The 27,075-nt window shown below is 41.4% G+C and overlaps 1 protein-coding gene across 2 annotated transcripts in view; it reads right to left on the bottom strand.

The window, feature by feature from the left end:
* Tgs1 (trimethylguanosine synthase 1) overlaps positions 1–27,075 on the bottom strand; it is a 29,364-nt gene that overhangs the window by 1,694 nt on the left and 595 nt on the right. The window contains exons 2-13 of one of the 2 annotated variants that reach the window (XM_038348124.2): positions 25,356–25,440; positions 19,231–19,295; positions 17,510–17,685; positions 16,401–17,220; positions 15,402–15,516; positions 13,598–13,684; positions 10,707–10,881; positions 9,274–9,577; positions 7,064–7,222; positions 5,330–5,473; positions 2,846–3,062; positions 1,922–2,000 (exon numbers count right to left, since the gene is read on the bottom strand). In XM_038348124.2, the coding sequence (XP_038204052.1) occupies positions 1,922–2,000; positions 2,846–3,062; positions 5,330–5,473; positions 7,064–7,222; positions 9,274–9,577; positions 10,707–10,881; positions 13,598–13,684; positions 15,402–15,516; positions 16,401–17,220; positions 17,510–17,685; positions 19,231–19,295; positions 25,356–25,378 (2,364 nt within the window). In that variant the 5' untranslated portion in view covers positions 25,379–25,440. The remainder of the gene's footprint in view (positions 1–1,921; positions 2,001–2,845; positions 3,063–5,329; positions 5,474–7,063; positions 7,223–9,273; positions 9,578–10,706; positions 10,882–13,597; positions 13,685–15,401; positions 15,517–16,400; positions 17,221–17,509; positions 17,686–19,230; positions 19,296–25,355; positions 25,441–27,075) is intronic. The other variant, XM_038348123.2, reaches the window with a different exon arrangement.

Genomic DNA, 27,075 nt, shown 5'->3' with positions numbered 1-27,075 from the left:
AAATTTATAGGAAAAATGCAGCCAGAATTCCAAACAGACTCATACTTAATGCCTTATACTCTTTCAACCTGAATTACTATTTCATTTTAAAAATATCACCTATGGATACAGTTTTAGTTAAAAATGCGTCCCCCCTCCCGCATGCTTCCCCTGCAGCTTATTTCATACCAAGCAGTTTCCCTTATCATTTTCTAGTGTCAGTACTCCCTCTAGAGGCAGAAAGCACGAAGGAACTACCAAGTCTACCACTGTGCTTGTAAATGGTGTCTACAGAGGCACTTGTCTTCAAGTGAGATTGAGTGCACGTGAAAACGTGGACGTGGAGTCCAGAGGATGGTGCCAGGTACCTTCCTTTCCTAGGCTGCTCCTCATGTATTTTCTTTACCAAATGAACCTTCTCTCTACTTCCTACAGATTTAACTCTCACAGGTTCTGAGGACAAAAGCAAAAGTAAAAAGCAAGCTAAATTTTCTTTGTGTTAAAAGAAAGTTAATCCTGAAACTTTCATGATAAAAAGTGGCTTTCCAGCCTTTTATCCCTCTTGGGAGGCAGAGGCAAGAGAATCTATGAGTTCGAGGCCAGCCTGGTCTACAGAGCGAGTTCCAAGGATAGCTAAGGCTGTTACACAGAAAAACCTTGTCTCAAAAAACCAAGAAAAAAAAGTGGCTTCCTATTGCTGAGATACCCAAATGAGTTTGTCTATATGTACTATCAAGGACCATGGCTTAGCCTATGAAGATCACGTAGCCGTTTAGCAGATAGTTTTGGAATATCACGGCAGCCCAAGTCTAGAAAGCAGATACACAAGTAACAGGTAATAGGTTCAACATGAAGGCTGACCCAAGACTCTCACAACCCTAAAAAATGTGAATGACATCACACATACTATCATGGAAGGCTTATTGTTTGGTCAAGTAGACCATAAATAAATGACAGAAGATTCAAATTTTTACTTACCCTTTTTCCCCACCCCTCCCCCCCTTTTTTTGGTTTTTCGAGACAAGGTTTGTCTATGTGTCTTTGGAGCTCACTCTGTAGACCAGGCTGGCCTTGAACTCAGAGATCTGCCTGCCTCTGCTTCCTGAGTGCGTGAGTCACCACCACCCAGCTAATTTATCCTTTTTATAGCCCAGAGAACCTCAACTGTGGAGCACATTATAATTACTTGGGGAGCTAAAAACAATTTATACTTGGGCCTCATCCCAGAAAGTAAAACAGGATCTTTCTTAGTGAATCAGGGTTTTTCAGTGGTTGGAGAAATCTATTCAGTCCAAACTACTGATAATACAAAGAAACCCATATAGGAGTTGAAGGGGCAGACTGAAATGATCTAGAGACAGAAAAAGTAAAGTCTAAATCACTAAACTATACCAGAGGCCAACAAGAGTAATTGTTGCTCCGGTGAGGTGGATCTCCATGTGTGTTCAAAGCCAGCATGGCCTACAGAGCTAGTAATAAGACAGCCAGAGCTACAGAGAAAAACAAAACAAAAACCCAAACAAACAAACGAGATGGCAAGGCTAGTTAGAACCGCTCCTGGTTAAATTCAAGGCAGTCGTTTCCTTCTGTCTTCCAACTCACAGCCAGCCACCTTCCTGTCTTCGCTCAAGTGCTGACATTCTGAGCCTCTACACCTTGGTAAGGTCTTATCTCTTTAGCTGGGTTCAGTAAGGTGGGCCTCAGAGAGTTGCCACAAAGCACCTGTAACATGGTCTCACATGTCCTCCTATCAACCACCTGCATAAAACCCCAGGGAACAGCGGCTGCATCTCGGGCTTGCTCAGAAACCGCGGAGGTGGAGGACAAGCCAGGGACTTCTCACAAGCAGGTTCTCTGGTAAGGAAACGACTCTTATCCTTTTCTGCTCACTGTTTCTAACAGGTAAGCAGAGGTGCACAGAGTTTCCTCAGCAATGGCTTACCTGGTCAATGTCAGCATTTCTTGGAAGAAAATACACAATATTATTAGTGATCTTCTGGGAAAGCCTAAAAATTTCGAAGGTGAAAAAGAGTTAAGGATAAAAAGGTAATTTCTGAGCAGAGAGATGTTCATCATGTGTCACAGATCAGTGCATCCTGGTAAATGCCAAAAAGGCAGAGATGAAACCCAGAGAATTAGAGACAAGATAGTACAGATGGGTTAGAAGATCTGGCTGCTTCAGCATAAGGCAGTGTGAGCTGAAGATCACAACCCATAGACCTGCGCTTTTAAGAAATTTTCAATCTGTACTAATTCCAATTCCAAACAGTAAACACATCTCTTTAGTCTCAAGGCAGGTTCGGTAGAGGCAGACCCAGACCTTGGGCAGTTCAGCTGTGCAGCTTCTGTATCAGTCAGCCACGTCCTCAATCCTTCTTCACAAAACCCCAGCAAACACCACTGTTGTGTCCATTTCTCAGGAGCTACAGCCGGGCTCCTGTTTCACAACGGTGAAATTAAATACTAACAGGGAACCGCATCAATAGATCAACCAACACATAGTTTTTACATTGCATGTCTTAAAAGTTTTAGTAATTATATTAGAGTGTGTGTACAGACAGAACTTCCTCGGTGTACCAGAGGACAATTCTCTTCTTTCTCTTGCCTTTACCTGGGTTCTGGGTCTCAAACTTAGGTTGCCAGGTTTGTGTAGCAAGCGCCTTTACCAGCTGAGCCATCTAGTTGGCTCCACACAAACTGTTTTCTGTGTAAAATACAATGGAATTATCAAATGTGATTAGCTAATACCTTTCCTCTACATGCACATGTACACACACACACACACACACACACACACACACACACACACACACACTTTTCCTCTCTATACGCATTTATATAGACTGTTAGGACTTCCAAAGGATATCCATCAGGGAACATCATCGTCCTAATGTCGAAGGTCTCTGCGGTGGCATAATCTGGTCCCCCCCACGGCGGGCTTAGAAACACAACATCAGCCTTTAAACAGGGAGCCAAGAGTAGGAAATCGCCACATATAAACTCTATCTTATCTGCTATTCCATAAACTTCAGCATTATTACGAGCAAGATCAATCTTAACTGGGTCGATATCAATGGCAATCACTAAAAATTGAGAAAAAAAGAAAAGTCAGTTGACATTGAGAGTTCATCATTCTAGAAATCTGGTTTTCTGAATAAAATACCCAAAACAAGACTTAAAAGACATGTAGTTACACAAAAATAAAAGATTTTGCTCAAATATATTTAAATCAGGAAGGCTCACATAGTTGTACCAAGAAACCATGAGCTACAGAACAGGTTTTCATATGTTGTCTTGCCTAGCCATCACCCAAAGCAAGTGGCAACCTGGAGGTCTTAGGGGGTGAGAGCTATACACAGTTGAAACAGTAAATTCTTACAAATGTTACTACTTGCATGCAAAGCCTAATGCTGGCATTCAGAAAAGACCAATGTCCTTAAGATGATTCCACATTTCCAGTCCCACAGGGCAGAGTCTAGGCCATCACAGCATCAGGAAGACCCAGCAGTGACCACTTGTCTTCCTTTCTTCTCAGGGTCTGGCCACTTGTGGGGGGGGGTGAGAAAATGACACCAAGAGGTTACAGAGCAGTGGTTCTCGGCTTCCTAACGCCGCAACCCTTTCACACTTCCTCATGCTGTGGCGACCCCACATACAATTATTTCATTGCTATTTCATAACTGGAATTTTGCTACTGTTATAAATTATAATGTGAATATCTGATATGGTATCCCTGAGAACTGCTGCCACAAAGGGCGTAGACAATGAGCGCAGCACTAGCCTTCCTTTAGGACCCACACTGACATCGTCCTCCATCAAAAGTGCGTTAAGGTACACAACTTGGCCACAAACCTCCATTAAGAAACCAGTGTATGATATGCATGCCTTCCATGATATTTAAAGAAAACTTCCAGACTTGATTTATTACGGTGCAGATATATTAACCATCTTATGACAAAATGCTATAAAGGAATGAGTTTGATAACTCTGGAGGAAAAATATCTTCCATGAAACACACATGTGGCTTATCTAAAAATAATCTGAGAATTTTGAAATATTGACTTAGTGGAAGGCAATTATTATTATCTGGTAAATGTGAGAACTGCTTTTATCTGGGTTACTGGGACACCAACCATGTGCAGTCGGCAGATGCCCCGTGTGCCGAGAGCACCCGAGGAACAGAATCACAGTCACAGGCACCGCTTCTCCTCTTAAAACCATGGGCAAATACACCGTGTCCTTTTCTGACTTCTATACTCTGCTCCCAGATTACTAGTTTGCTTTCCTAATTAACATTAAAAAGTTCTAACCAATTAATGAGATTCTGCCGAAATCCACTAAATGAAAGCCACAAGTACTAGTGGGTATAATATGAAGATGATGTGGGAAAAGTATCTTAGAGTATGATTTGGCTCTTTTATCTCCAAAGCACTACACTAACATAGGAGCCGCAAACCCAGCACACTGCAGGTAAGGGCTTTACCAGGCTACATCTTCAGTCCATCTTCAAAAAACCAAGGGGAGGGTGGTGGGGAGAAGAGGGGAGAAGCATGGTCTCTCTGCAGTTCATTCCAGTCTCAAACTTGCAACCCTACTTTCTGTCTCCCAAGTGCTCATATGCATCACCATGTTCCATGAGAACATTCCATTAATTTTTTAAAGTGTTAATTTATTTGTGTGCGTGGTAGCAAAAGTCCTTGCTACCAAGGAACCTCACTGCCAAGCAGTCCATTTTCACACAAAGCCTCTGCTTCCTGAGAAAAGCACATCACACATCTGATAGTAATTGGCAGATAATATGGTGGAGATTTTTTTCTCCTTGTTCCATGGTCAAATAACCATGAGGATGGCATACTATTTAAAGAATTTTTGGGATTTTAAAGTTGCAAAACATCACAAGACCATGTGAATTCAACATGTCCTTCAAAGCCAAATGATGTCAAGTCATAAAGCTCCTGAGTCAGAGATGAAGCTTGGTCCCCCTACATTGTTCTTTGACTCTAAAGAACCACAACATTATTTTTGTTTTTACAGAGTGCTAGAATCTTGGCTCCAGAGATTAGCAGGTGTTTGCAAATCCTGTGCAATTATTTATCTTTTTATGTTTTACTCTATCTGTGAAACAAGAGACTATAAGACATAACTTATGACTGCTGACTAAATACTCACAAATTAAGAGCTTATTTAACATTATGCAAGATGAACAATTAACGGCTAACTATTGCTTTAAATATTCAGCATGAAATTATCAATTATATGTTAAGTCTCACCAAAGAAATGAAAAAAGTAAACATATTCACAGTATAAGTTGGAAATAAAAACAATTCTCTGCCACGAATGACCAGATTACCTCTCTTCCCTGTTAAGGCGAACTGAATGGTATTTCCTCCAACCCCACAGAAAGCATCCACTACAACGTCACACTTGAAGGACTGACTGACACGGCCAGCAATGTGCTCAGCAATCTTCTCAGGGGTAACTGAAAACCAGCCCTCTGCAAAGGGAGAACACGTTTAGAATCTGGAGAAATTGCTTATGAGCTTGATTAAAAGCTTGTGCGGCTCTTGTAAAGGGACCTGTTGGTTTTACATCCACATTGGGTCAGTCACAATCACCTTTAGCTTCAGCTCTACCAAATCTGAACCCTCTTCTGTCTTCACAAAGGTGAAGGTGTGCACCCACATGTACTCATAAAAAAAAAAATCTTAAGTTTCTCCTTGCAAAAACTACTAATTACATAGCGTAAGAGAAAGGTTCTAAAAAACTGCTAATTCTCGACTCACTGGTAAGATATCCACATTCCTGTAGCAATATCTGTTTGAAGCACACCTACTACTTATCAGCTATGGAGAACAGCAAGTTCTAACTGGTAAGTTTCTCAATTATTTTATTAACAATGGAGAGGTAATGATAGATTTATACTGACACTTTGAGAACATTTACATGCTTTCAAATTTTTAAAATGATTCTATGAATGCTTTGCCTTCATGTATGTCTGTGTATAGCATGCACGACAAATTTACATGCTCTTTAGTGTCAGAAGAAACAAAAGAGTGGTGGCCAATGGCCAGGGGCTGCTTTAGCACAGCAGCAAACAGTAGGAATCTCCAGAATGATCTACACTAACCTGCTTCCCTTTCTACCAAAAGACCCTTTTTTTTCAGATCGAGATTAAAAGTTTCTTGTTCCCACTACATAACTTTAAATGGCTCTTCAGTACTTTAAGAATTCTAAACTCCTTTTAACACTTTATCCATCTTTTGTCGAGTGTTTTTTGTCTAATAAAATTCCTGTATACTTTTCTGTACCACACATTATTTTACAAAGAGTTTAAGAGGCACTACACTCCACAAAATACCTCTTGATTTGGATACTTAACAAAGACAGATAGTCTCAATATGAAAATGGGTGTCAGTCTGTGAGACTGTTAAGATCAGAAAGAAAATTCAATGAAGAATTCAAGTTTTCAGTGCTAATTCATTAAATTATAACTTTTTGCATTAGGTATAGCTTCATCAGATGTTTTTTAATAACCTATGTACTTTTGCTACTCTGTATAAGATGCTACAAATATAGTTAAGCCTGAAGTTAAAACAAAGATAGTTGTATGGATGTAATCGAGCGATACTGCACAGAACAACTACCGTCATTCTTTGAAAGACGTCAAAATGTGCTGAGGAGTGCCTCAGTGGTGGAGTACCTGCCTGGCAAAGGGGAAGCCCTGGGCACGAGAGTCTGAGGAACTATTACAAATTAAAGGAAGCTAAGGAGACATGACAACATATGGGTTATAGAGATAACTATCTTTGTTTTGTTTTCTTGGTACTGGGGACTGATCCCAGGACTTTGATTATTACAGAAAAACATCCCGTTCTTAGCAAGTGCACACTAAGTTAGTAATGGGAGGTGCCATGATATACGCAACTGGATCAGAAAATGACGACAGACTCAGAGTGAAAATTGTAAAATGTTGGAAAAGGCTGAATCCGGGTAAAAAGGACATGGCAATTTTGTTTTGCAACTTTTCTGTAATTTTTAAGTGGCTTCTACATAAAGCTAAACAACACACACATATTATATTTACCTTTGTCCAACTTGATCCCATCATCAAAACGAGAAAAGAGCCTGTACCTCTGGGCCCAGTATTTTGCCAGCTCTGGAACAGAGGCTATTTCGGGTGGCAGACCATTTATTTTTTTGTTCTTGTTTTTCTTCTTATTTTTCTTCTTCTTCTTCATTTCAACTAAAATAAGATGCAGACAATACAGATCTGACCACGAGAATGGAACAAAGGAGTTCACAGAGTTCACAAGAAGCAGTCACATCGACTATCACAATGTTGGACTGTCACAGACATATACACAGTGACGCTCTCAGAGAAGCGTAAGAGCAAGAGAAAACACCAGCACTTCAGGGCATAGCCGGCTGTCATTGACTGGCTTGAGAACTTGGCTTCTATGCTCTAGTATCTTATTCCTCCAAAAGGAATGGATGAGTGAATGCATAGTATTGTGCTAACTTCACTTATAGCAATGATGGGAGATGAAGGCTGAACATCCGAAATCCCCCAAAACAGAACCTGGAAATACATCTGGTCCCCGTCATGTCATATACAGGATATGTAATCCATATACGAAAGCACTAGCACAGGTCTAAACATTATCTGTAGCCACACAATGATTTAGCTGGTGACTTACAGAATATGTAGACCCCACCTCTTTTTTTTCTTTTACTTCTTCTTTTGTTGCTGCTGTCCTAGGGACTTGAACTCAGAACCTTGTGGTAGGCAAACACACTGACTGAGCTACATCCTTAAAAATCTTTCTTCTTAATTCCTATTTTGAGTGCAGGTCTGGGTAATTTAATTTGTCCAGGCTAGTGCTGGACTTCTGGTCCTCCTGCTTTAGACTCGCGAGAAGCAGAGGTTGTGTGCAGCTCTTTTTACCTTAAGACAAAAATTTTTCCAAGGCCCACTGAGTTCTAGCTATATAAACTCTCGAGAATACAAGATGTCTCAGAAGTATGGTCAGGTTCCAGCTGATAACTATTTAAAACAATGAGTAGTTGACGATTAGGCTCCACTCTCCAGAAGATCAGAAGCAGCAATCCCTGCGACGGAAAGCACCGCCACAGAATACAAACAAGATCGTAGACACAAAGACTAAAGCTACTGCCTAGAGTGTCAAGGTTTTTAAGGAACTGCCATGAGATCACTGCAAACCAAACAGCTGAATGTTAGAGGACACCCCCAGCAGGCTACTTGAGAGGTCAAGAACAAAGCCTCTACCCGGAGCACATGCGCGTCAGCTGTCATAGTGCCTGAAGCCCACAGTTAAGAAGGTAGGAGACGGTGACACGAGATTTAGGGACCTGTTTACCCACACAAAAGCAAGGAATCAACTAAGCATGCTGGTAGTTTATGTCAGCTTGACACAAGCTGGAGTCATCTCAGAGGGGACCTCAACTGAGAAACTGCATGCAGAAGATGGGGCTGTGGGCAAGCCTGTAGGTAATTTTCTTAATTACCTACTGATTGATGTGTTAGGACCCAGCCCATGGTGGGTGCTGCCAGCCCTGGGTTGATGGTTCTGAATGCTATAAGAAAGCAGGCTGAGTAAGCCAGTAAGCAGCAATCTGTATCAATTCTTGAATTCTTGCCTCCAGGTTCCCGCCCTGTTTGAGCTCCTTCCTGCCTTGGCTTCTCTCAAAGCACTGTGGCTCAGGACAAGCAGCCCAAATCAACCCTTCCCTCCCCTACTTGTTTCGGCTTTGTCGTTCCAACAAGGCAGCAGTAACCATCACTAAGACACTAAGTACTCTAATAAACAGTAAAGGAAAGGAGAGTCCCACAGATATGGTTGCTTCAGAAGGACAGACTAAGCAAACATGCTTACCTGCCGTGTTTCATCAAATCTTTCTTTATAAAAGGTCTTCATGAAAATGTCAGTTTTCATGCTAGTGCTGACTAGTATAAATGCTTCGTTAACGTTCCATCAAAAAGTCCCAAATCATTACAAAAAAACAACCCACTGTCAAGAAGAAAATGTGTGCCTCGCTAATTTCAGGAGGAAAATGCCACTGCCAACCAAGGACAGAGTGGCAGCGGAGCTCAAAGTGATGAACACTCACAGTGCCAAATCATAGCCAATTAGCTCATTCACACTAACAGGCCTCCTGTCCACTTAAAAGTGTTAAAAAAATAAATCTGGAGGCATAGATGCTATAACAGAGAACAAAGGAAACATAAAAAGGCCTCACCGGCCAGAGCTGCAAGGAAAGGGTGCTGATTCTTACCTCCTGTTTCCGCTTGGGGAGAGTCAGCCATCTCTTCAGGCACACGGTCCTGCTTCTCTGGAGCAGTTGCTGTGGAAGCTCCTTCACTCTTTTCTGCCTCAGGCTCACTGGCTGAGGAGATGGCCTGACAGGTGTCAGGCTCTGGATCCCTGGCCTCCGTCAGGTCATCGGCTTTTTCCAAGGCCATGTCTTGCTCCTCAGAGTCACTGCTTGTGCAAGTGTCTTGTGTCTTGCTATGAGAAAGCGACTCCTGGGACGGCTCCTCATCCACTGGTTCACAAACCCATTTTAGGAATTTCTCCACCTGCAGTGTGAAGATCCCATAACAAATACCAACTAGCTGTTGTTCACTTTTAACCACTTGTGATCTGATTAACAAGCAGTCCTAACTATCAGCTCAGAGAAGCACAACGTATCAAACAAGCTATAAGTACTGCTGGCTATTTGGAATTCAGGAGAACACCTAGTGACCTTACAAAGAATTCCTTTAAAAGATTAAGAACTCTTAAAAATAGAGCTATGCTAGGAAATTATCATCACAAATATACCTACTCAGTTATTCACTGGTTTTTACATTTTAAAGAGCTTTCTGCAATGGCCAAGCTGCAAACCATGTCACATGTTACATAATATCAACAGAATAGTGCCAACTTGTCTTAAAATCAGAGGCAGGAGAGATGGTCAAGGATGAGATGCTAAGTAGCTAAGAGCACATGCCGCTCTTGCAGATGTAAGAAAGGGCCATTAAAATATTCACTAAAACATCACCAGCATTGATCAATCTGAAATATAATAATAATGATGTTGATGGAACTACCTATCAACTTGTACCATGCGTTGTCAGAATGCTGAAGTCGGAAAGTATAATACACCCTGAGACTACTACAAAAACCTTCAGAAGCCTGAGATTGAGCTCCCTGCCCTTAAAGGGTGACAACATCTAAGACATGAAGTCTCTGCTCATCATCAAGGCCCCCTCCCCAGGGAAGAACTCAGCAGTCACATGATTCTCTAACTTGTTTTCTATTTCTTGATAGCAAAGACCAGGCGGGATCTTGAAACTCTGCGGTCACAGTGAGAATCAAATATGTGGGCTTGTATGCAACACTCGGGTCAAGCCTGACCTCCCAGTGTGACCAGTCTTGGATGAGTTCAGATTCCACTTTGTGTGACACAGGTCAAAAAACTTCCCCTTGTCCTTGTCTGTACTACATGGGCAAAACAATCTAGCTGGCTTACTTCTTAGGTGCTCTAATATTGCAGTTTCAAACACCTTTTCTTCATATTACCTCAATTTCCTCCCCGCTCCCAAATCCAGTTTATGTAATATATACCTTCATAAAGCTAGAGAACAACAATTTGAGGTACCCCTCGATTTTGAAGGAGGAGCCAAGTTACAAACTGTGTGTCAGCTAGGGCAAGCGTGTGCACACCTTATTCCGCACTTTACTCTTCTTGAGAAGGGGTTTCCCCAACTCTTCCGTGAAACGGATGTGTCTGTTCTTCACAGTCATTTGCGTGCGCATATCCAGGTACTTTGACTTGTGTTTCAAGTTCTTCTCTAGATATCTGACCTGCCGATGACTGAAATTTTGAATTCCACCATATCTGGATCAGACCAAAAGAAGTGACTCACAAGTTAAGTTCTAGAAAAACTTTCCTATATAGAAAAGCAAACAACAAAACCCCCAAAATTAAATAAACAAAAATCAATGGTTCTCATTAGGATTTGCTTGTTATAGGCACCATTTTAATCTTCATAAATTTTGAGAATGAGATCACACACTACCTACAGTTTCTTACACTAATGATTAGACTAGCAAGCCGATTGTTTTCTGTTTGAGATAGGGTTATATGATGTAGCCCAGGTTTGTCTTAAATTCTTGATTCTCTTGCCTCAAATTCTTGAAAGCTGGGATTATAAGTACACCACCACAACTAAAATACATTTCTACTGCAGATTACAAAGTAAAAACTCTATCCGACTGCAAAAACAAAACAAAAATGCATTTCCTTGTTAGGGAAACTTTCCTTATACTGATGACAAAGGCCTTTGCAGTGACATTTCGTTTGTATTTTAATAAATAAAGCTCGCCTGAAGATCAGAGAGAAAAACAGCCCCACTGGTCAGTCTTGCAGACCAGACAGTGGTGACACACACCTTTAATCCCAGTAGCCACACTAGTTTGCCACAGAAACTGGGCAGTAGTGCTGCACACCTTAATCCCAGTCCTACAGAGGAATATAAGGGGATGTGGGGGACACAGCTCTCAGACACAGTCTCATTCTGAAGTTCCTGGAGGCAGGATTGCCATATCGGACTGAAACAGAGGTAAGAGCCAGTGGCTGGCTGTTTTGCTTTTCTGACCTTCAGGATGAACCCCACCCAATATCTGTCTCTGTGTTTTTATTAATTGTGCTATAGGCTTCAAAACGTATTTGGAGATGTTCCAATTAATGTAGAGATTCCCCTCTATATGCTGTGAATAGCACTGGTTAATAAAAAAACTACTTTGTACCTATAGCAGGGCAGAACAGAACTAGGCGGAGAAAACTAAATTGAATGCTGGGAGAAAGAAGGGTGGAGTCAAGAGAGAAGCCATGTAGCCCCACTGGAGGCAGATGCTGAAACTTTACCCAGTAAGTCACAGTCACGTGATGATACACAGATTAATAGAAATAGGTTAAATTAAGATGTAAGAATTAGCCAATAAGAAGCTAGAGCTAATGGGCCAAGCAGTGATTTAATTAATACAATTTCTGTGTGGTTATTTTGGAGCTGAGCAGCCAGGTACAAGGGGCCTCTATACAACAAAGAACAGTTATTGAATGCTTAGTCTAGAGAAGATATGATTTCATTGCTGAGTTTTTAATCTGTTGGCCACAGTTTTCATTGATGTATCAAGTCCCACAAATTTTCCTAAAGTCATGTTGATGAAGCATATAAATAAAATAATCTTTCTCTTTTAAGTAGAATTCTATTTCTAAATAGAAATACGACAGTTAAATCCCAGGCAATAAAATTTACGTCTGTAAGTGTATACTACCAAGAGGTAAACAACAGTTTAAACCAAACCAATGCTGCCCACAATGTAAACAGTTTTATATGCATTGTAAAACTCCACCCTCTTTAGCCTAATGTGACTATACAAGCTACTACTGTCTTTTGTACCTAAGAGGCAACTTTAGAAGTGATTTATATGATTTTAGTTTTAAGCATGTATTTTTGAACTAATCTGGAGTCAACTTATACATTAATCATGAAGCCATTCTCATTTCCTTTCCCTGCTGAATCCATGATGCACAGGTTATTTCCTAACACAGATGTGACTCTGTCTGAACCCTTAGACATGTATAATCAAACACAGGGAAAGCTGACTTCAACAGTACATACTGAGGCTGTCTTACCCACTCAGCTAAGTCTTGCTGTCATGAGAGAAAATCAGTTATCTTAGATAACCTCCCACTCATTCTTATTTCCCTTTAACATCTGGGCATTGAAACCTAGAGAAAATTTAGGTTTCTAGACACAAATTTTCACAGCATTTGTTTATATGTAATAGCATAAGATCAGCAACCACCCAAATGCCCTTTAAAAGGCAAATGATTGAACGAATTTTGGTCTCTCCACACAATGTACTGATCTTGCCATCAAGGAGAGAACAGTGGGATGCATGGGTAATAGACAACATGCTTTGATCTTAGGAAATAACCTGGATGTTATTACTGTGGATGGAGAATTAAATACAATACATTCACTAAAAGGATTAGGTATAAATGCTGTGTGTGTCAGAAAGAAAGGGAAAACAGCATTTAGCTGTGCAAAGCAAGCTGTGAACTATGCATTATGCATCCTACTTTAAGTAACCTATGGACCTAGTTATGAAACATTGGAATTTTCATCTATTGGATACATGGTATGCTTCCTAGTCTTTAGAAGCACAGAGGGGTAGTGCAACGAGATGCCAGGTGGGAACCATAATTAGAAGATCTAACATCTGAGCTTAAGCCCTTTGTGAAATGTGATCTAGATTGGTCAAAATGTCTGTGGCCTCCAGCTGCTTATCTGTGACATTTGGTTGCCATTCAGTGCAACTGAGTTACTACAGTGAATATATCAAATATACAATACGATTTTTACTGTTACTCTTCTAACAGAAGTTGGTGTTGTATTGTATTAATTGCAATGTTATCAATACAGTTTTCTCTCTCTCTCTCTCTCTCTCTCTCTCTCTCTCTCTCTCTCTCTCTCTCTCTCTCTCTCTCTCTCTCTCTCCATGAATATCAAGAGAAGTTATTAAGATTTCTAGAAGACAGCTCTTACTTTTGTCCTGTGCCATGCTTGAATCCTAGAAGGAAACCATTGTCATCAACTTCTGTATCTGGGTTTTCATCAATGTCCAATTCATGGCTAAAAAGGCAAGAATAAAAACAAAAATAGTAATAAGCCACCCCGTTCAGAATGAACAGTATCACACAACCTGGAAGCCTGGAGAAGGTACTCAATATACTCGGCAGTGTTTGAAGCATTCTAACAAGCACCATACCCTTTCAATTTAAAGATTTTATTTACAATCGCATGCATGTGTATCTATCTATGTAGGTGTATGTGCATGTGAATAAGGTACCTATGGAGGCAAAAAGTATGCTCAGGTGCTCTGGAGCTGTTGTGAGCTGTCTGATACTTAGGGTGCTTGGGATCTAACTCAGGTCCTCTGGAAAAGCAGCAAGTGCTCTTAACTACAGAGCACCTCTCCAGTCCCCAGTTGTAAAGTCTTTAAGTATTCTACCTCTAATCATGAAGATGGTGTAAATATGTATCTCTCGGGTTGCCTTTGGAAAAACCCCAGCAAAACCTGAAGCCTGAGATTAATTTTCTGTAGCGAAAATTAAAAAAAAAATTGTGAAGCATCAGTTGGGCCAATTTTTTTTTAATAGAAGAAATGTTAGGCTCAGAGGTTAAGAGCACTTACAGCTCTTAGAAGACCAATGTTGTTTCAGCACCCACACTGAGAAAATCACAACCACCTGGGACTCTAACGCCAAGGAATTTGATGCCCTCTTCTGGCCTCCTTGGGTGCCTCACGCACCACCTTCTGGACATACACATAAAAGGAACTAGAAAGCAATCATTAAGTAAGGCTGTGGTGCAGGCACTAAGTGGCTCGGGCAGCTCTCCCACTTGGGCCTGTGATGGTAAATCTTTACTTTCGATTTCATTAGACTTGGATCATTTAGAAAACATACCTCTATGTCTATGAGGGGTTTCCTAGAGTTCTGACAGGGAGGGAAGAACCACTCCAAATGGGCTCCCAGACAGGAGGAAAAAAATAAGAAAAAAAAAAAAGAACTAGTCCTTATCTCTCTCTGCTTACTGATGCAATGCAAACAGCTGCCTCATGTGTCTACAGTCAAAACCCTGAGTAGCTTCCACCAATCTGCCTCCTCTGCTATGATGGGACTGTACTCAAACCCCGAGTCCAAACAAGCCTTTTTTTCCAAGCTGTTTTCATCACAGAATTGACAAGCACCTTAAACAGGCACCTTTAGAAACCCTGATTACATGACCCATAGATAGCATCAAGCAGAACACAGCAAGAAATAACTGTTTGTCTTTCCAAGTAAGCCAAACTCATTACTTTATCGAGTACCTACTAAATATAAGCACAAAGTTCCCCTAGGAACTTGTACCAAATAGTGGACAATTAATAAGCGAAGTTTACTAGGTAAGGTTAAGGCAGTAGTAGCAGTAGCATGCTTTCTGAACTAAGTCACTCAGACTTCAGAGTTTGCACATCATTGTTCTAGAGACGCTATCTGGAAGGAAAGTCTTATGTGGAATACTACAAAGAAATGAAGTATCTCCACCTAATGCTCCAATTCTGTAATGACCTATCCGTTCCTTCTATCTAAACGTGGACACACGGGACTTTACACTATGTACTTCACTGCAGCAGCTACTGTCACATGCTGCGGGACAGCTCAAGGCATCACTCATTTTATAGATGAGGAACTAATAAATTTAGAGTTATGATGGACAGGATTAGGATATGACTGCGTCTAAAAGCCTGACCAATAGAGCCCTTTGTTTACAGTACAGGGTTGCAGACTAGGTCGTGGGTGCCTACCTTCTCTTCACTCTGCTGGGCCTCTGCTCGGGCGGATCATCGTCACTCTCATTGCCATCAGCCCTGTTGGGGTGTGCGGGGTCACTGCCTGTGTCTGGTCCTGAAGACTCCAACTCTAAGGAGAGAGGTTACAGTGTAGCTTCCTTGAGGCCTGGCAATTTTTCTACTATCTCCAAAGACATAATTATAGCTATGCCTAGTAAGATTAAAGGCTTCATGATCTAACTACACAGTCAGGTATTTTCAGTCAATAACGTACTGTGTATTTGGACAGTCAATGGTGGTCTCATGTGATCTCATCAAAACTCATTTTAGTGTCCTCTGCTGTATACAGGGCAAAGAAAGCGCCCAGAACTTCATCTCTCTACCTAAATGAAGCACAGCTGTGCTTTGAAAAGCAAACTAAAACTAGTTTGTCCAGATCTATACAAAGTACTCTACAGGGTACAATCTTACCTTTCTGGTAACTGCTGGCAGGTATATTCATTTTTCTAAAAAATCAGTTAATCTGTATGGGTGGGATGGGGAGGAAGCATGCATGACCTGAGTGCTGAGGTCCCAGGATAACCTGTGGGAGTAGGTCCTCCAACTATGTGGACTCTGGAGCTCAAACTCAGATTGCCAGGCAAGTGCCTTTACCTGCTGGGCCCTCCCACTGACCTGGCAGGCACATTTCTTACGGTCAACAGTAGGGAGATATTGGAACATCTTCCAAGAGTCTCAGAACGTGTTTCCATACTCCTCCCAGGTGCAGCGGATAGGAGTTTATTTCAGATTATCATTACAACTGGCTATTATTATCTTTTTATGCACCTATGGAAAAACATGTTTTTGCTACGTGCACCTTGTCCTTGTGATACTCTTTGCTCAAGTGACTCTCTTTTATTCCTCAGAGTATAAGCTGTCTGATACTCTAAATAAAGCTGGCTATTGCATGAGACTTAAGTAGACTGTTCGATAACCATTACCTGACAGAGTAAGTCTGGACAGCCAGCCTACCTTGAGCTGATTGGTCTGTGCTTCTGTTCCCAGATGCGTTACTTTCCTTGGGTGTTCCATTACTGGGGTCACGTCCTCCAGAGGCAGGACACTCTTTGCCGCTGCTGCTCTCACTCAGCTGCTGCTTGTCACAGTGTACGGAGGACTCTAACTGGCTCTGTTCTACTTCCTCCGAACTCAGAATTATATTGTTAATTCCAGCAAGTATTTCATCGTGATCTTTATCATTTGAGCCAGAGCTTTCATCATCAGCTGTGTTAGGTGAAGATGAATGAGACAGTAAATCCACTTTCATGCTGCTCTCGTCTCTTTTGTCAGCTTCTGTTTGAGATGCATCAGCATCTAGACCACTGTCTTGTGAGGCCGCAAAAGTCCAACCCTGAGCTTCCCAATACCGAAACTGTTCCAGATAATACCAATAAAGCTGACTATAATGTTGCTCCCATTCTTCCTTTGTATCGGGGAGGTTCCAAGGTTCAGAAGATTGTGTCTGATCTGGATGCTTTTCCTGCCAGCTTTGCCACAACAGCCCTTCTCCATATTCATTCCAATACCTTTCCCAGTTCTCTGTGACCTCTAGCTTTGGGGACGGTGTATTTTCAACAGGAAGGTTTTCTGTCTCGGTATCTGTTCTGCTCTGGAGTTCACATGTTCTGCTGTCGTCACAGTGCTCAACTGCCAGCGGGTCATCTGACACCACAGCATCAGCGTCTTCACAGTCATCTCTCCACGACTCTCGGATCATTTCATCCAAGTACTTCTTCTGGTGCTTTCTCTTTTTCTGCTTCACTTTAAATTTATTTCTAGCATTCATAGACACCTACATCAGAGCAAGGATAACAAGCCTGAGTCTATTCGAAGAGTAATATAACCAAAACCACACCCAAACTCCCACTGTGGGTCTTTAATACAAACAAGCGATTCTTATGGAGAATTCAAGTTACACACGGGATCTATCCCAACTTGCCATTTAGTTATAATATATATGAGTAAAATATTCTAACCATGAATGAACTTGAATGCAAATAAAAATAGAATATGCTACACTGTTTTTTTTTTTTTTTTTTTTTGAAAATCAAGACATAGAAATAGTAAAAATAGATCAATACCTCAAAACTCTTATGGGCAGACACTCTTCCAAACTGAACCGGCAGTCCCATACTTCTCATGAGTTTGGCCTCGGAATCAAGCTCACTTTCATCTGGGCTCATGTCTTTGCTGTGTGATTCTGAGGTGCCAGGAGAATGATCATCATCTTCTTCTTCTTCTTCTGTAGCTTGGTCTCCTACAGACAGCATCTGTTAGCTTCATTGTAGGGAAAATGAAAAAGCAGCCTTTCTTATCCCCATTTCAGGATCTGAGATCCAGAACACTTACATGACTTGCCCACACTTGTATTACATATTAAAAAAATTCAAAAGAAGCTGGCTGGTGGTGGCGCACGCCTTTAATCCCAGAGGCAGGCGGATCTCTGTGAGTTCAAGGCCAGCCTGGTCTACAGAGCGAGTTCCAGGACAGTCATCCAGGGCTGTTAAACAGAGCAACCTTGTCTTGGAAAAACAAAAAACCAAAACCAAAACTAAAGCCAACCAACCAAACAAACAAAAAAACCCAAACTCAAACAAACAAAGTTTCAGGCCAGCTGATCTATATATAGTAAGTTTCAGGGTATAGCCAGGATATATAAGACTCTGCCTCAAAAAACAACACAAAACACAACCACCTCCCCCCTCCACCATACATTTTCGACTCCTCAGTAAAAAAGAAAAATACTCCAACTTCAGAATTCAGGCAACAGAAACAGACATTGATAAAGAAGAAATCTCATGTATGCAATTCTACCAAAGAGCTTCTTCAGTGAGGAAAAAAGACTTCACTCATTGTTCCATCTAATGGAACTGTGAAAGCCCAGACCAGCACAGGATCTTCTAATTCTGTGGTCCTCTCATGAAAACACATCTTCTCAGGTTCAGTAGCAGTCTAATGCTTATAGAATCCTTATTTCTACAGCACAGTAAGAAACCTTGCTTTATCTGATCTTTGAGAAAGTATTAGAAGGCAACTATGACAGATTATACTGGGGTTGTCTGGCTTTTAATTCTGTGCTGCAGTTCTGCTCATTCTGAGAAACCTAAGTTTATGTGGAAGGAGAGACGGACTAGGGAAGTCTGAGAAGGTATAACATGAAGTCACAGTACACACCAAATTCTGTCTTAGTACTCCAGCAAAAGGCTGGGTGGAGATGGTTGCTTGGGATTCATCCCAATCCACCTTTACTATAAAAATCGGAATGAGGACTTCATGTTTTCTGCTTTTCAAAACTTCAAATTCAGGCTGGAGACATGGCTCAGTGGACTGGCTGCTCTCCTAGAGGGTCAGGGCTGGGTTCTCAGACCCCAAATGGTAGCCCACACCACCTGTGATTACAGTTCGGGGGACTGGTGCCTTCTCGTTTTTAAGGGTGCTCCATGCTTGCAGCACACTTACATACACGCAGGCAAAATACCAGTATCATAAAGTTTAAAAAAAAAAAGGCTTAAAAACATTTCAAATTCCAGGCTAATAGTTACAAATCAGGAAGGAATGGTAGACAAAGGAAAGTCTAAGCCAAGCCAATACAAGCAACAGGAAAAGAAAAAACAGCTTTTCTTTTCTAAAATGTTTCATAAAATGTGTATGCATGCAAGTGTGAAGGCAGGGTCTACAATTACAGATTCGCTTGCTATTCATGGTATTTACCATTTTATGCCAGCAAGTACAACACATCGGCACAAGCTATATACATAAGTAATATATAAATAAAAGGGCCATGCAGTTTTCTTTACATTACCTGCATTATTGTCACTGCTTCTGACATAGTAGCCTTTTAACCCCAAGTTGTACAGTTTTCGATCCCTGTGAAGCAAAATAAATAGTCCATTGGAATAAGTTAATTATAAACCCGGAAAGAAGAATGGGTTAACAATCAAAGATTAGCTAATAAAATGGTTAAGAAATTGAATAGTAACCTGCTAATGCATTTTTCTCACCTACATGGAGGCAATAATGTCTCTCACGGAGTGGTAAAAATCGACTATATAAAACATATGATAGCACTTAGAATTATTAACCTTTAAAATCACCCGGAATGTCTCCTGGATATCGGTAACATCTAAATATATTCCAATAGTGGAAAGGTTGAGCTTACCCACATATAAAGCTGTGTGCATACTGCAATGTACTTATAACAGGAGGAATATCTATTACACAATTCTTACTCAGCTTTTCTTCAGCACACCTATCTCTAAGCTTTTTAATCACTATAACTGGAATTTCATTACTAAAACAAACCCACAGAATACTATATAAAGGTATACTACATATTGTAGCTGAAACTACCTCTTCCTGTCTCCTTTCTTTGATAGGGTCTCACCATAGGACCACCCCCCTTGAGTATTCCAACTGCTAGGATTATAGGTATGAATGACCATGCCTGGCATCGATACTAATTTCTGGTGAACTTACAACAAACTTCATAAAATAAAACTCTTGTGTGCTGTTATGAAATATAAGGTAGACGGCTACTCACAGAACAGTGAACAGGAAGGAGATAAAGTGCAAATGCTAGCCCCGCTATCCCCCAGGAACACAAGCACTGTGGGTAAGGAAAGGAGTGGGAGCCTCACACAGGCATTAATGTTTTGTCTACTGGCGCCCACAGATATGGAGTGTCAGTATGATTACCACCATGGCTACAATGAACAAATAGGGGAACTTACTGAGGAAGACAGCTAAGACTGGAAGAAGATATGGAGCAAATGCAGTTTATTGAGTTGTCTAGAGAATAGGGTTGCGTGTGTGTTCATGTATAAGTGCACACATGTGTGTGGTTGTACACATGGAGGCAAGAGATTAAACTCAGGGGTCATACTTCAGGCACTGTCTTTTTGAGACATAGTCTCTTAGTGGCCTAGATCTCCCCAAGTACTCCAGGATGGAAGGCTAGTGAGCCCCAGGAACCTACCTGTCTCTGCCTTCCCAGTACAGGAATTACAAGCACAGACCACCATGCCCAGCCATTTTCAGGCGGGCTCTGGGCATTGATCTCAGGTTCCATATGCAAGCACTTTCCCAACTAAGCTAACACCACAGCTTTTTGTTGTTTTCTGGAAACTATTTTTGTTAAGTATGAAATACTTCAAAATGAATTACATAAAAATCAAATAATTAAAGCATGCATTTTATAGCCTAAGCAACTTTACAACACAAACAGTAACTGCCATCACAGCATTTCCTGTCTTATTCTAAGCACACAATCTTACATTCATAGTATAGATATTTTGTATTCTGATGAAGGGCTCAAGCTTTTAAGACCAGCACAAACTTCAAGGCTCTAAACCCATATATCTAACTTATCTGACCTTGTGTATCTCAGACTCCAAAACAGAAGTAAATTAAATTGATGGTGTTCATATCACTGCCCCAAGTAGACCTCCGCATTCACCAGTGAGCCCTCTCTATCACTGGAAACTAGCAATACAAAAATGAGCTACCTTTGGCCCACTCTTCTCCTTTATATGCTCTTCTCTTACTTTACTCTTCTCAATCCACTCCCCAGAGCTGCTCATTCCCTCCCCCATCCCCTTCTATTGCCGTTTCTAATTTTAAAAATTGTGTTGTGAAATGGTCTTACTATAAAGCCTATACTGGGCTAGTGATGTGGGATTCCCCTCTGTATGCTGTGAATATCATTGGTTAAAAAAGGAACTGCTTTGGGCCTATAGCAGAGCTATAGGGGAACAAAGCTAGGCAGGGAAAACTAAGCTGAATGCTGGGAAAAAGGAGGGAGTCAGAGAGAAGTGATGTAGCTCTGCTGCAGACAGACACTGAAACTTTAGTTGGTAAGCCACAGCCTTGTGGTGATACACAGATTAATAGAAGTGGGTTAAATTAATATGTAAGAGTTAGCCAATAAGAAGGTAGAGCTAATGGGCCAAGCAGTGATTTAAATAATACAGTTTCTGTGTGATTATTTCAGTTCTGGGCAGTTGGGAACCAACAAGCGGCCCTCCTCCCAACAGGCTAGAAATGACTATATTCTCTTCCCCATACAAAGTTTGAGCAGTCCTTCCATGAACCAGCTAAATCTCTAAAAAATGTTAATGTAATGGCTGGGGCAAACTGATATAACTATTTCATTCTCCTGCTTAATGTTTTCTTCTCTGGGGTTTTATTATTTTTGTTTTATTAGTGCTACAGAGATTCACTAGTAAAATTTCTGCATTTTAATTCTTTCTTTTAAAAAGTTTTATTAGCATAATCATTGCACACTGATGGATTTCAAATCTACTTTTACCAGTAATGTCCCCCATTATCTCTTGCTCCCCTCCCTGCCAGCCACTTTCCTTTTCTCTAGCTGTCCCCAACCTGGATGCTACAGCGGCACAGTATTGGTGCTCATGTTGTCCTCTGCACCAAATACTCCACATTTTATTTCGCACGTCATGTATACCCTATACATGCACACATATAAAATCTAGACTCCGCATCTGAGGGAAAATGATTATCCACAGTTCATTTGCTTTCAAGGGACAATTTCATTTTCTTTATAGACCACAGCTTATTTACCTGTTCATCTGTTAAAGGACACCTAGACTGACTCCTAACTTGGTTATCACGACTAGTGCTACCACAATACACACAATAAGCAGTTACCTTTATTGTACGTGAACTTAGATTCCTTTGGCTCTAATACCAGAAGTGGTCTATCTGGATTACCAGGTAGTTTTATTTTTTTGATGATCCTTCATACTGATTTTCATAATGGATGATTCCATCCAATAGTTCCATAGCTTTTCTCACTCAATTCTAGAGAACATCTGCTAGGACTGTTATTTGTTTTCTCAAGAACAATTACTCCAGAGTAAGATGGAATTTCTAAGTAGTTTGGATTTTAAATTTCCCTGATGTCTAAGGATGAACATTTTCCTATGCATTTATTGATTAGGTTATTTTGTGTTAATTTCTTGACTTTTTAGTAGAATTGTAGAGCTCTACACTCACTGTCTTTGAGACACTTTAGTGCTGTTGCTGTGAAGGGACATCACGACCAAGGCAACTCTTATAAAATGAAGCATTAATTGTGGGCTTGCTTAGTCTATGACCATTATGGCAGGAAGCAGATGGGAATGTGGCTGGAGAGCTCTACATTCTGATTCTCAGGCAGCAGGTGGGGGACGGGGACCCAACACACCATGACACACAACACAAATAAGTAGACCGATTCTGACCGGGCCTGGTGTGGGTGTCTGAAACCTAATGCTCCCCAAATAGTTCCACTGACTGGATTCAGACAAATATGTGCATCCATTCATATATAAGCACTGTATACACATATACAACACACACCCAAACCCAAACAGAGGTCATGAGCCTGTGGGTGCCACAAAGTTGTGGTTTAATGATAAATGTCCTCTAGGCTCAGGTATTTGAAAACTGGTCCCCAGATAGTGGCACTGTTTAGGAAGGTGGTGCATACCTCCTGGATGAAATGTATCACTCGGGGCAGGATTTAGCCTCACCCACTTCTAGACTGCATTCCTTTGGTTTCTTGCTGCCATGCCTCCCATTATGTGGACTGTTCCTCTGGAAAAGTACTCCAAAATAAACTCTTGCTCAAGTTGCTTTTGGTCCTGGTGTTCTATTGCAGCAGCATCAAAGTAACTAATATAACTAATGAAGAAGGCATAGCAGACACTTGTGAGAAGCACAAACCCAAGTTCTTGGTGTGTCTCCTTTTGCTAAGCAGTCTTCTTTCTAGGAATATTCATGCTTAACCTCTGTGTTAAAATCTTTTAACCTCCAACCCAGCTTCCTAAGATTCTTTTTTGCTTTTAAGTTAAACACTCTGTCTTCATCTAAGTAGCTGTCTCTAAGAAGCCCTCTGGGTGTTGCTGGTAACACAGAGTTGTTTCTGCACTTTCTGACTCACTGAAACCGACATAAACTTTCTCTACAGACAGATTTCTTTGGAGAAATGACCTTGGCAAGAGGTCTACAAGAAACAAATGGGTAAGTGTGAAAAGGAAGAAGCAGTCCCAGCAACCAGAACTCTGAGTAAAGCCTACAGGGAATAAAAGGCTTACGAAGCTGAAGGAAATGGTGGAGAAAGAGGAGACAGAGCAGGGAAGTAGGCAGGGGGTCCAAACATATAGGATGGTATATAAGCCTCGACTGTCTCTAATTTATAATTGTGGTTCAATTTTATGATGACATGAAATGAATACCCACATTCAGTAGAAAGCAAAGTTTAGATTTTGAATTTAAACTATAGTTCATATTTTAGATTTTTGAGACTCAAGGCAAATCTCTTAACTGTATCCACCTTGCAAAATCAATAACCAAACTATATACTTGTAATACAGAGTGGCACAGAAAGAAAAATGGGGCACAGTGAGAAAATATTGGACCACTAAGAATTCACTTTCACTATAGGCCTTCACTTTATGCAGTGATTCCAGCCATGTAACAAGCTGTCTGGCTTCTCTCAGGCTCTCTGAAACCTTCAGGAAGAATCAGGACCCTGCACTATTAAAATATATCTTTTTTTTTTTTTTTTTTTTTTTTTTCGAGACAGGGTTTCTCTGTGGCTTTGGAGCCTGTCCTGGAACTAGCTCTTGTAGATCAGGCTGGCCTCGAACTCCCAGAGATCCGCCTGCCTCTGCCTCCCGAGTGCTGGGATTAAAGGCATGCGCCACCACCACCGCCGGCGTGGAGCCCACACTCTTACACCTTTCACGACTCCAAAGCTACTACTGATGTGGAAGGGTCTTCTGTTTGTGTTGATTTCATTGGTTAATAAAGAAACTGCCTTGGCCCATTTGATTGGCCAGCCCTTAGGTGGGTGGAGTAGACAGAACAGAATGCTGGGAAGGGAAGTTAATAAATCACCATGCCTCTGCTCTCTGGGTCAGATGCAAAGAGGCTCCGGCCCAAGATGGACGTATGCTACAATCTTCCCCGTAAGACATGCTGAATCTTTTCCAGTAAGACACCACTCATGGTGTTGCAAAGATTATTAGATATGGGTTAGTCAAGATGTGAATAAGAGGCTGAAACTAATGGGCCAGGCAGTGTTTAAATGAATACAGTTTGTGTATTGTTGTTTCGGGTGCAAAGCTAGCTGGTGGCCATGAGCCGAGCGGCAGGGATGCAGCCCGCAGCTCCTCACTACATACCACCACATATAAAACTGCTGAGCTTTGGCTGCTTGGCTGGGATGGACCCTGGGCTCCTGGGATCACAAGTGCAGCAGCTTTTGTGAGCAGCTGCTTTCCAGGAGCAGAAACCTGAAGCCCTTCTCTCTCACAAGCTGGGAGCTGGCTAGGTGAAGCCCATGGGGCTCTACTTTGTCCTGGTGCAGAGCAGGAGGCTCCCCTAACTGTGCTAACCTCATTAACAGTTACAGCCTCTCTAACAGCACAGCCTGGCTGTAACATAAGCTGTCCAGCGATCCCTTTCTCTCCAAACTACACTTTCTATTTCCTTTCCCGCACTGCTCTTTTTTATTATCGACCCGGGTAAGGGAAATTAGTATCCATCACCCCAGAAGCTCATGTACTCCTGAAGGTTTCTCTGCAAAAGAAATGAATCCAACTCAGGACACAGGCAGGAAATAGCTAGATTTTAACAAAACATCATGGGATTGGCTGAGTTAGCATTACAGTCCCTGTTTCCCTCCAGCCGGGCCTCCACTGCCTGCCTTCCTCTCAACACTACAGCTTATAGCACTCAACCTCTTATCTAGTCAAAGTCCCAAAGTCTTCCACACCCCCAACAAAGCCAAACCCAACACGGCCAGGTTCTTCACAGCGACAGCCCACTCTCTGACACCAACTTCTGTCCCAATTACTTTCTGCTGCTGTGGTAAAACAGCACGACCAAAAGCAACGTAGGGAAGAGTTTATTTTGGCTTACGATTCCAGTGGGAGAGAGTCCATAATGGCAGGGGAGACAAGGCAGCAGGCAACGGGAACAGGAAGCTGAGAGATCACGTCTTCAACTGAAAACATGAAGCAGAGAGAATGCAAACCAGAAGTGACAATGTTATGATCTCTCAAAGCCTGCCCAAGTGATGTACCATCTTCCCAAACAGTGCCATAGATGGGAACCAACGCTTCAAAGACCTCATCTTTGGGGGTTCATTTCTCATTTGAACACATCAGCCATATGTTTCTGGTGGCTTCTAGTGCTTTATCTCAGAGGGTCACAAAGAAATTTAGGTAAGATTACAGAGAGGCTTCTGATGATATAGGATTATAGTTACGGCAGTGGTTCAGGTTGGTGTAAAGTAAAAACACAGATATTTACATTATGAGTCATAACAGCACCAAAACTGCAGTTATAAAGTAGTATAAGGTAGTGTAAAGGTATAAATGAAAATAACGTTATGGCCAGGAGGTCACCATAACATGAGGAACTGTGTTAATGGGCCACAGCATTAGGAGGGTTGAGAACGACTGGTCTAGGGAATTAAGATTTTTTACTGTAAGTAAAATTTCAGTCTTGGGTGCCATTCCTAGAAAATATTTGGGAACTAGTGAGACCATAAATGCTTTTGCTTAAACATGGCTATTATTTTAGCATTCTCTTAGGAAAAATACATACAGCAGGGCGTGGTGGTACGCATCTTTAATCCTAGTATTGGGAGGCAGAGGCAGGCAGAGCTCTGGGAGTTTGAGGCCTGCCTGACCTACAAAGTGAGTTTCAGGCTAGCCAGAGTTAAACTTTTGGGGTTGATTCTCTCCTCCCACCATGTGGGTCCTGGGGATTGAACTCGGGTCCTCAGTATTACAGGGGTTTAAGGCCTTTACTCATCGAGCCATCTCACTTCCCAGCGAGTTCTGTTAAAGCTGGCACTCTTGACTTTGACTTGACATGAGACTTCAAGAAGACCCTAGATGGAGGAGTTCTTTTCCCTTCCCAAGGCTGCATAATTTCCACTCTCGATCCTGCCACCCACAGATTCATAGCAGAGCACCACAGACCTGTTTCATAGCCATAACTAATTGCATAGCTGTGTAAATAACTATCTTAATACAATACTGATCTCCTTTGCTTAGGAAGTAAATCCGTGCAGCCCGGTTCTGTCTCATATTTGCTCATCAGCACATCTAATAGGAGCACACACAAAACACACAACAAAAACCTTCACTGAATTAAATGCACACCCGACCACAATAAGGACAGTATTTTTAGATAATAGATTTAACATGGTGTTTTATTTTGAGAACTTTCAGAGTTCTTCCCCGAGTACATAATGAAACAGCATCCATCAACTTAAAATCTTAAGCTATAAATTCACTTCCATAAAGATCTGAATTTATCGAGAAGCACGTGGCACTGGGGTAAAAACACATTTTCTAGGGATAAACAAACAAAAAACCGACTTAGGTGGCTTAATTCACATTATTTCACATAATGAAAAGAATGTCTAGGTCCGAATTTTCGTGTCGGTGCTTTGACTACCAGTCGGTTCGTCCCACTCCGGCAATTTTTAACAAACATGTCCCCCACCATTGCTTTCATCTCATATAATTTGTGAATTTCTGTTGGAAAAGATTTTACAGTTTGAAAAGGGGGCTCTGCCTCGAACCTTCACCTATTGGTTTACACATCACACTTCTATCTTACTCGT

The sequence above is a fragment of the Arvicola amphibius genome, chromosome 11 (genome assembly GCF_903992535.2).
Source record: "Arvicola amphibius chromosome 11, mArvAmp1.2, whole genome shotgun sequence".
In the NCBI taxonomy this organism is placed as follows: domain Eukaryota; kingdom Metazoa; phylum Chordata; class Mammalia; order Rodentia; family Cricetidae; genus Arvicola; species Arvicola amphibius.
The sequence above is the reverse complement of the archived record's forward strand: the minus strand, read 5'-3'. Positions and strand labels throughout refer to the sequence as shown.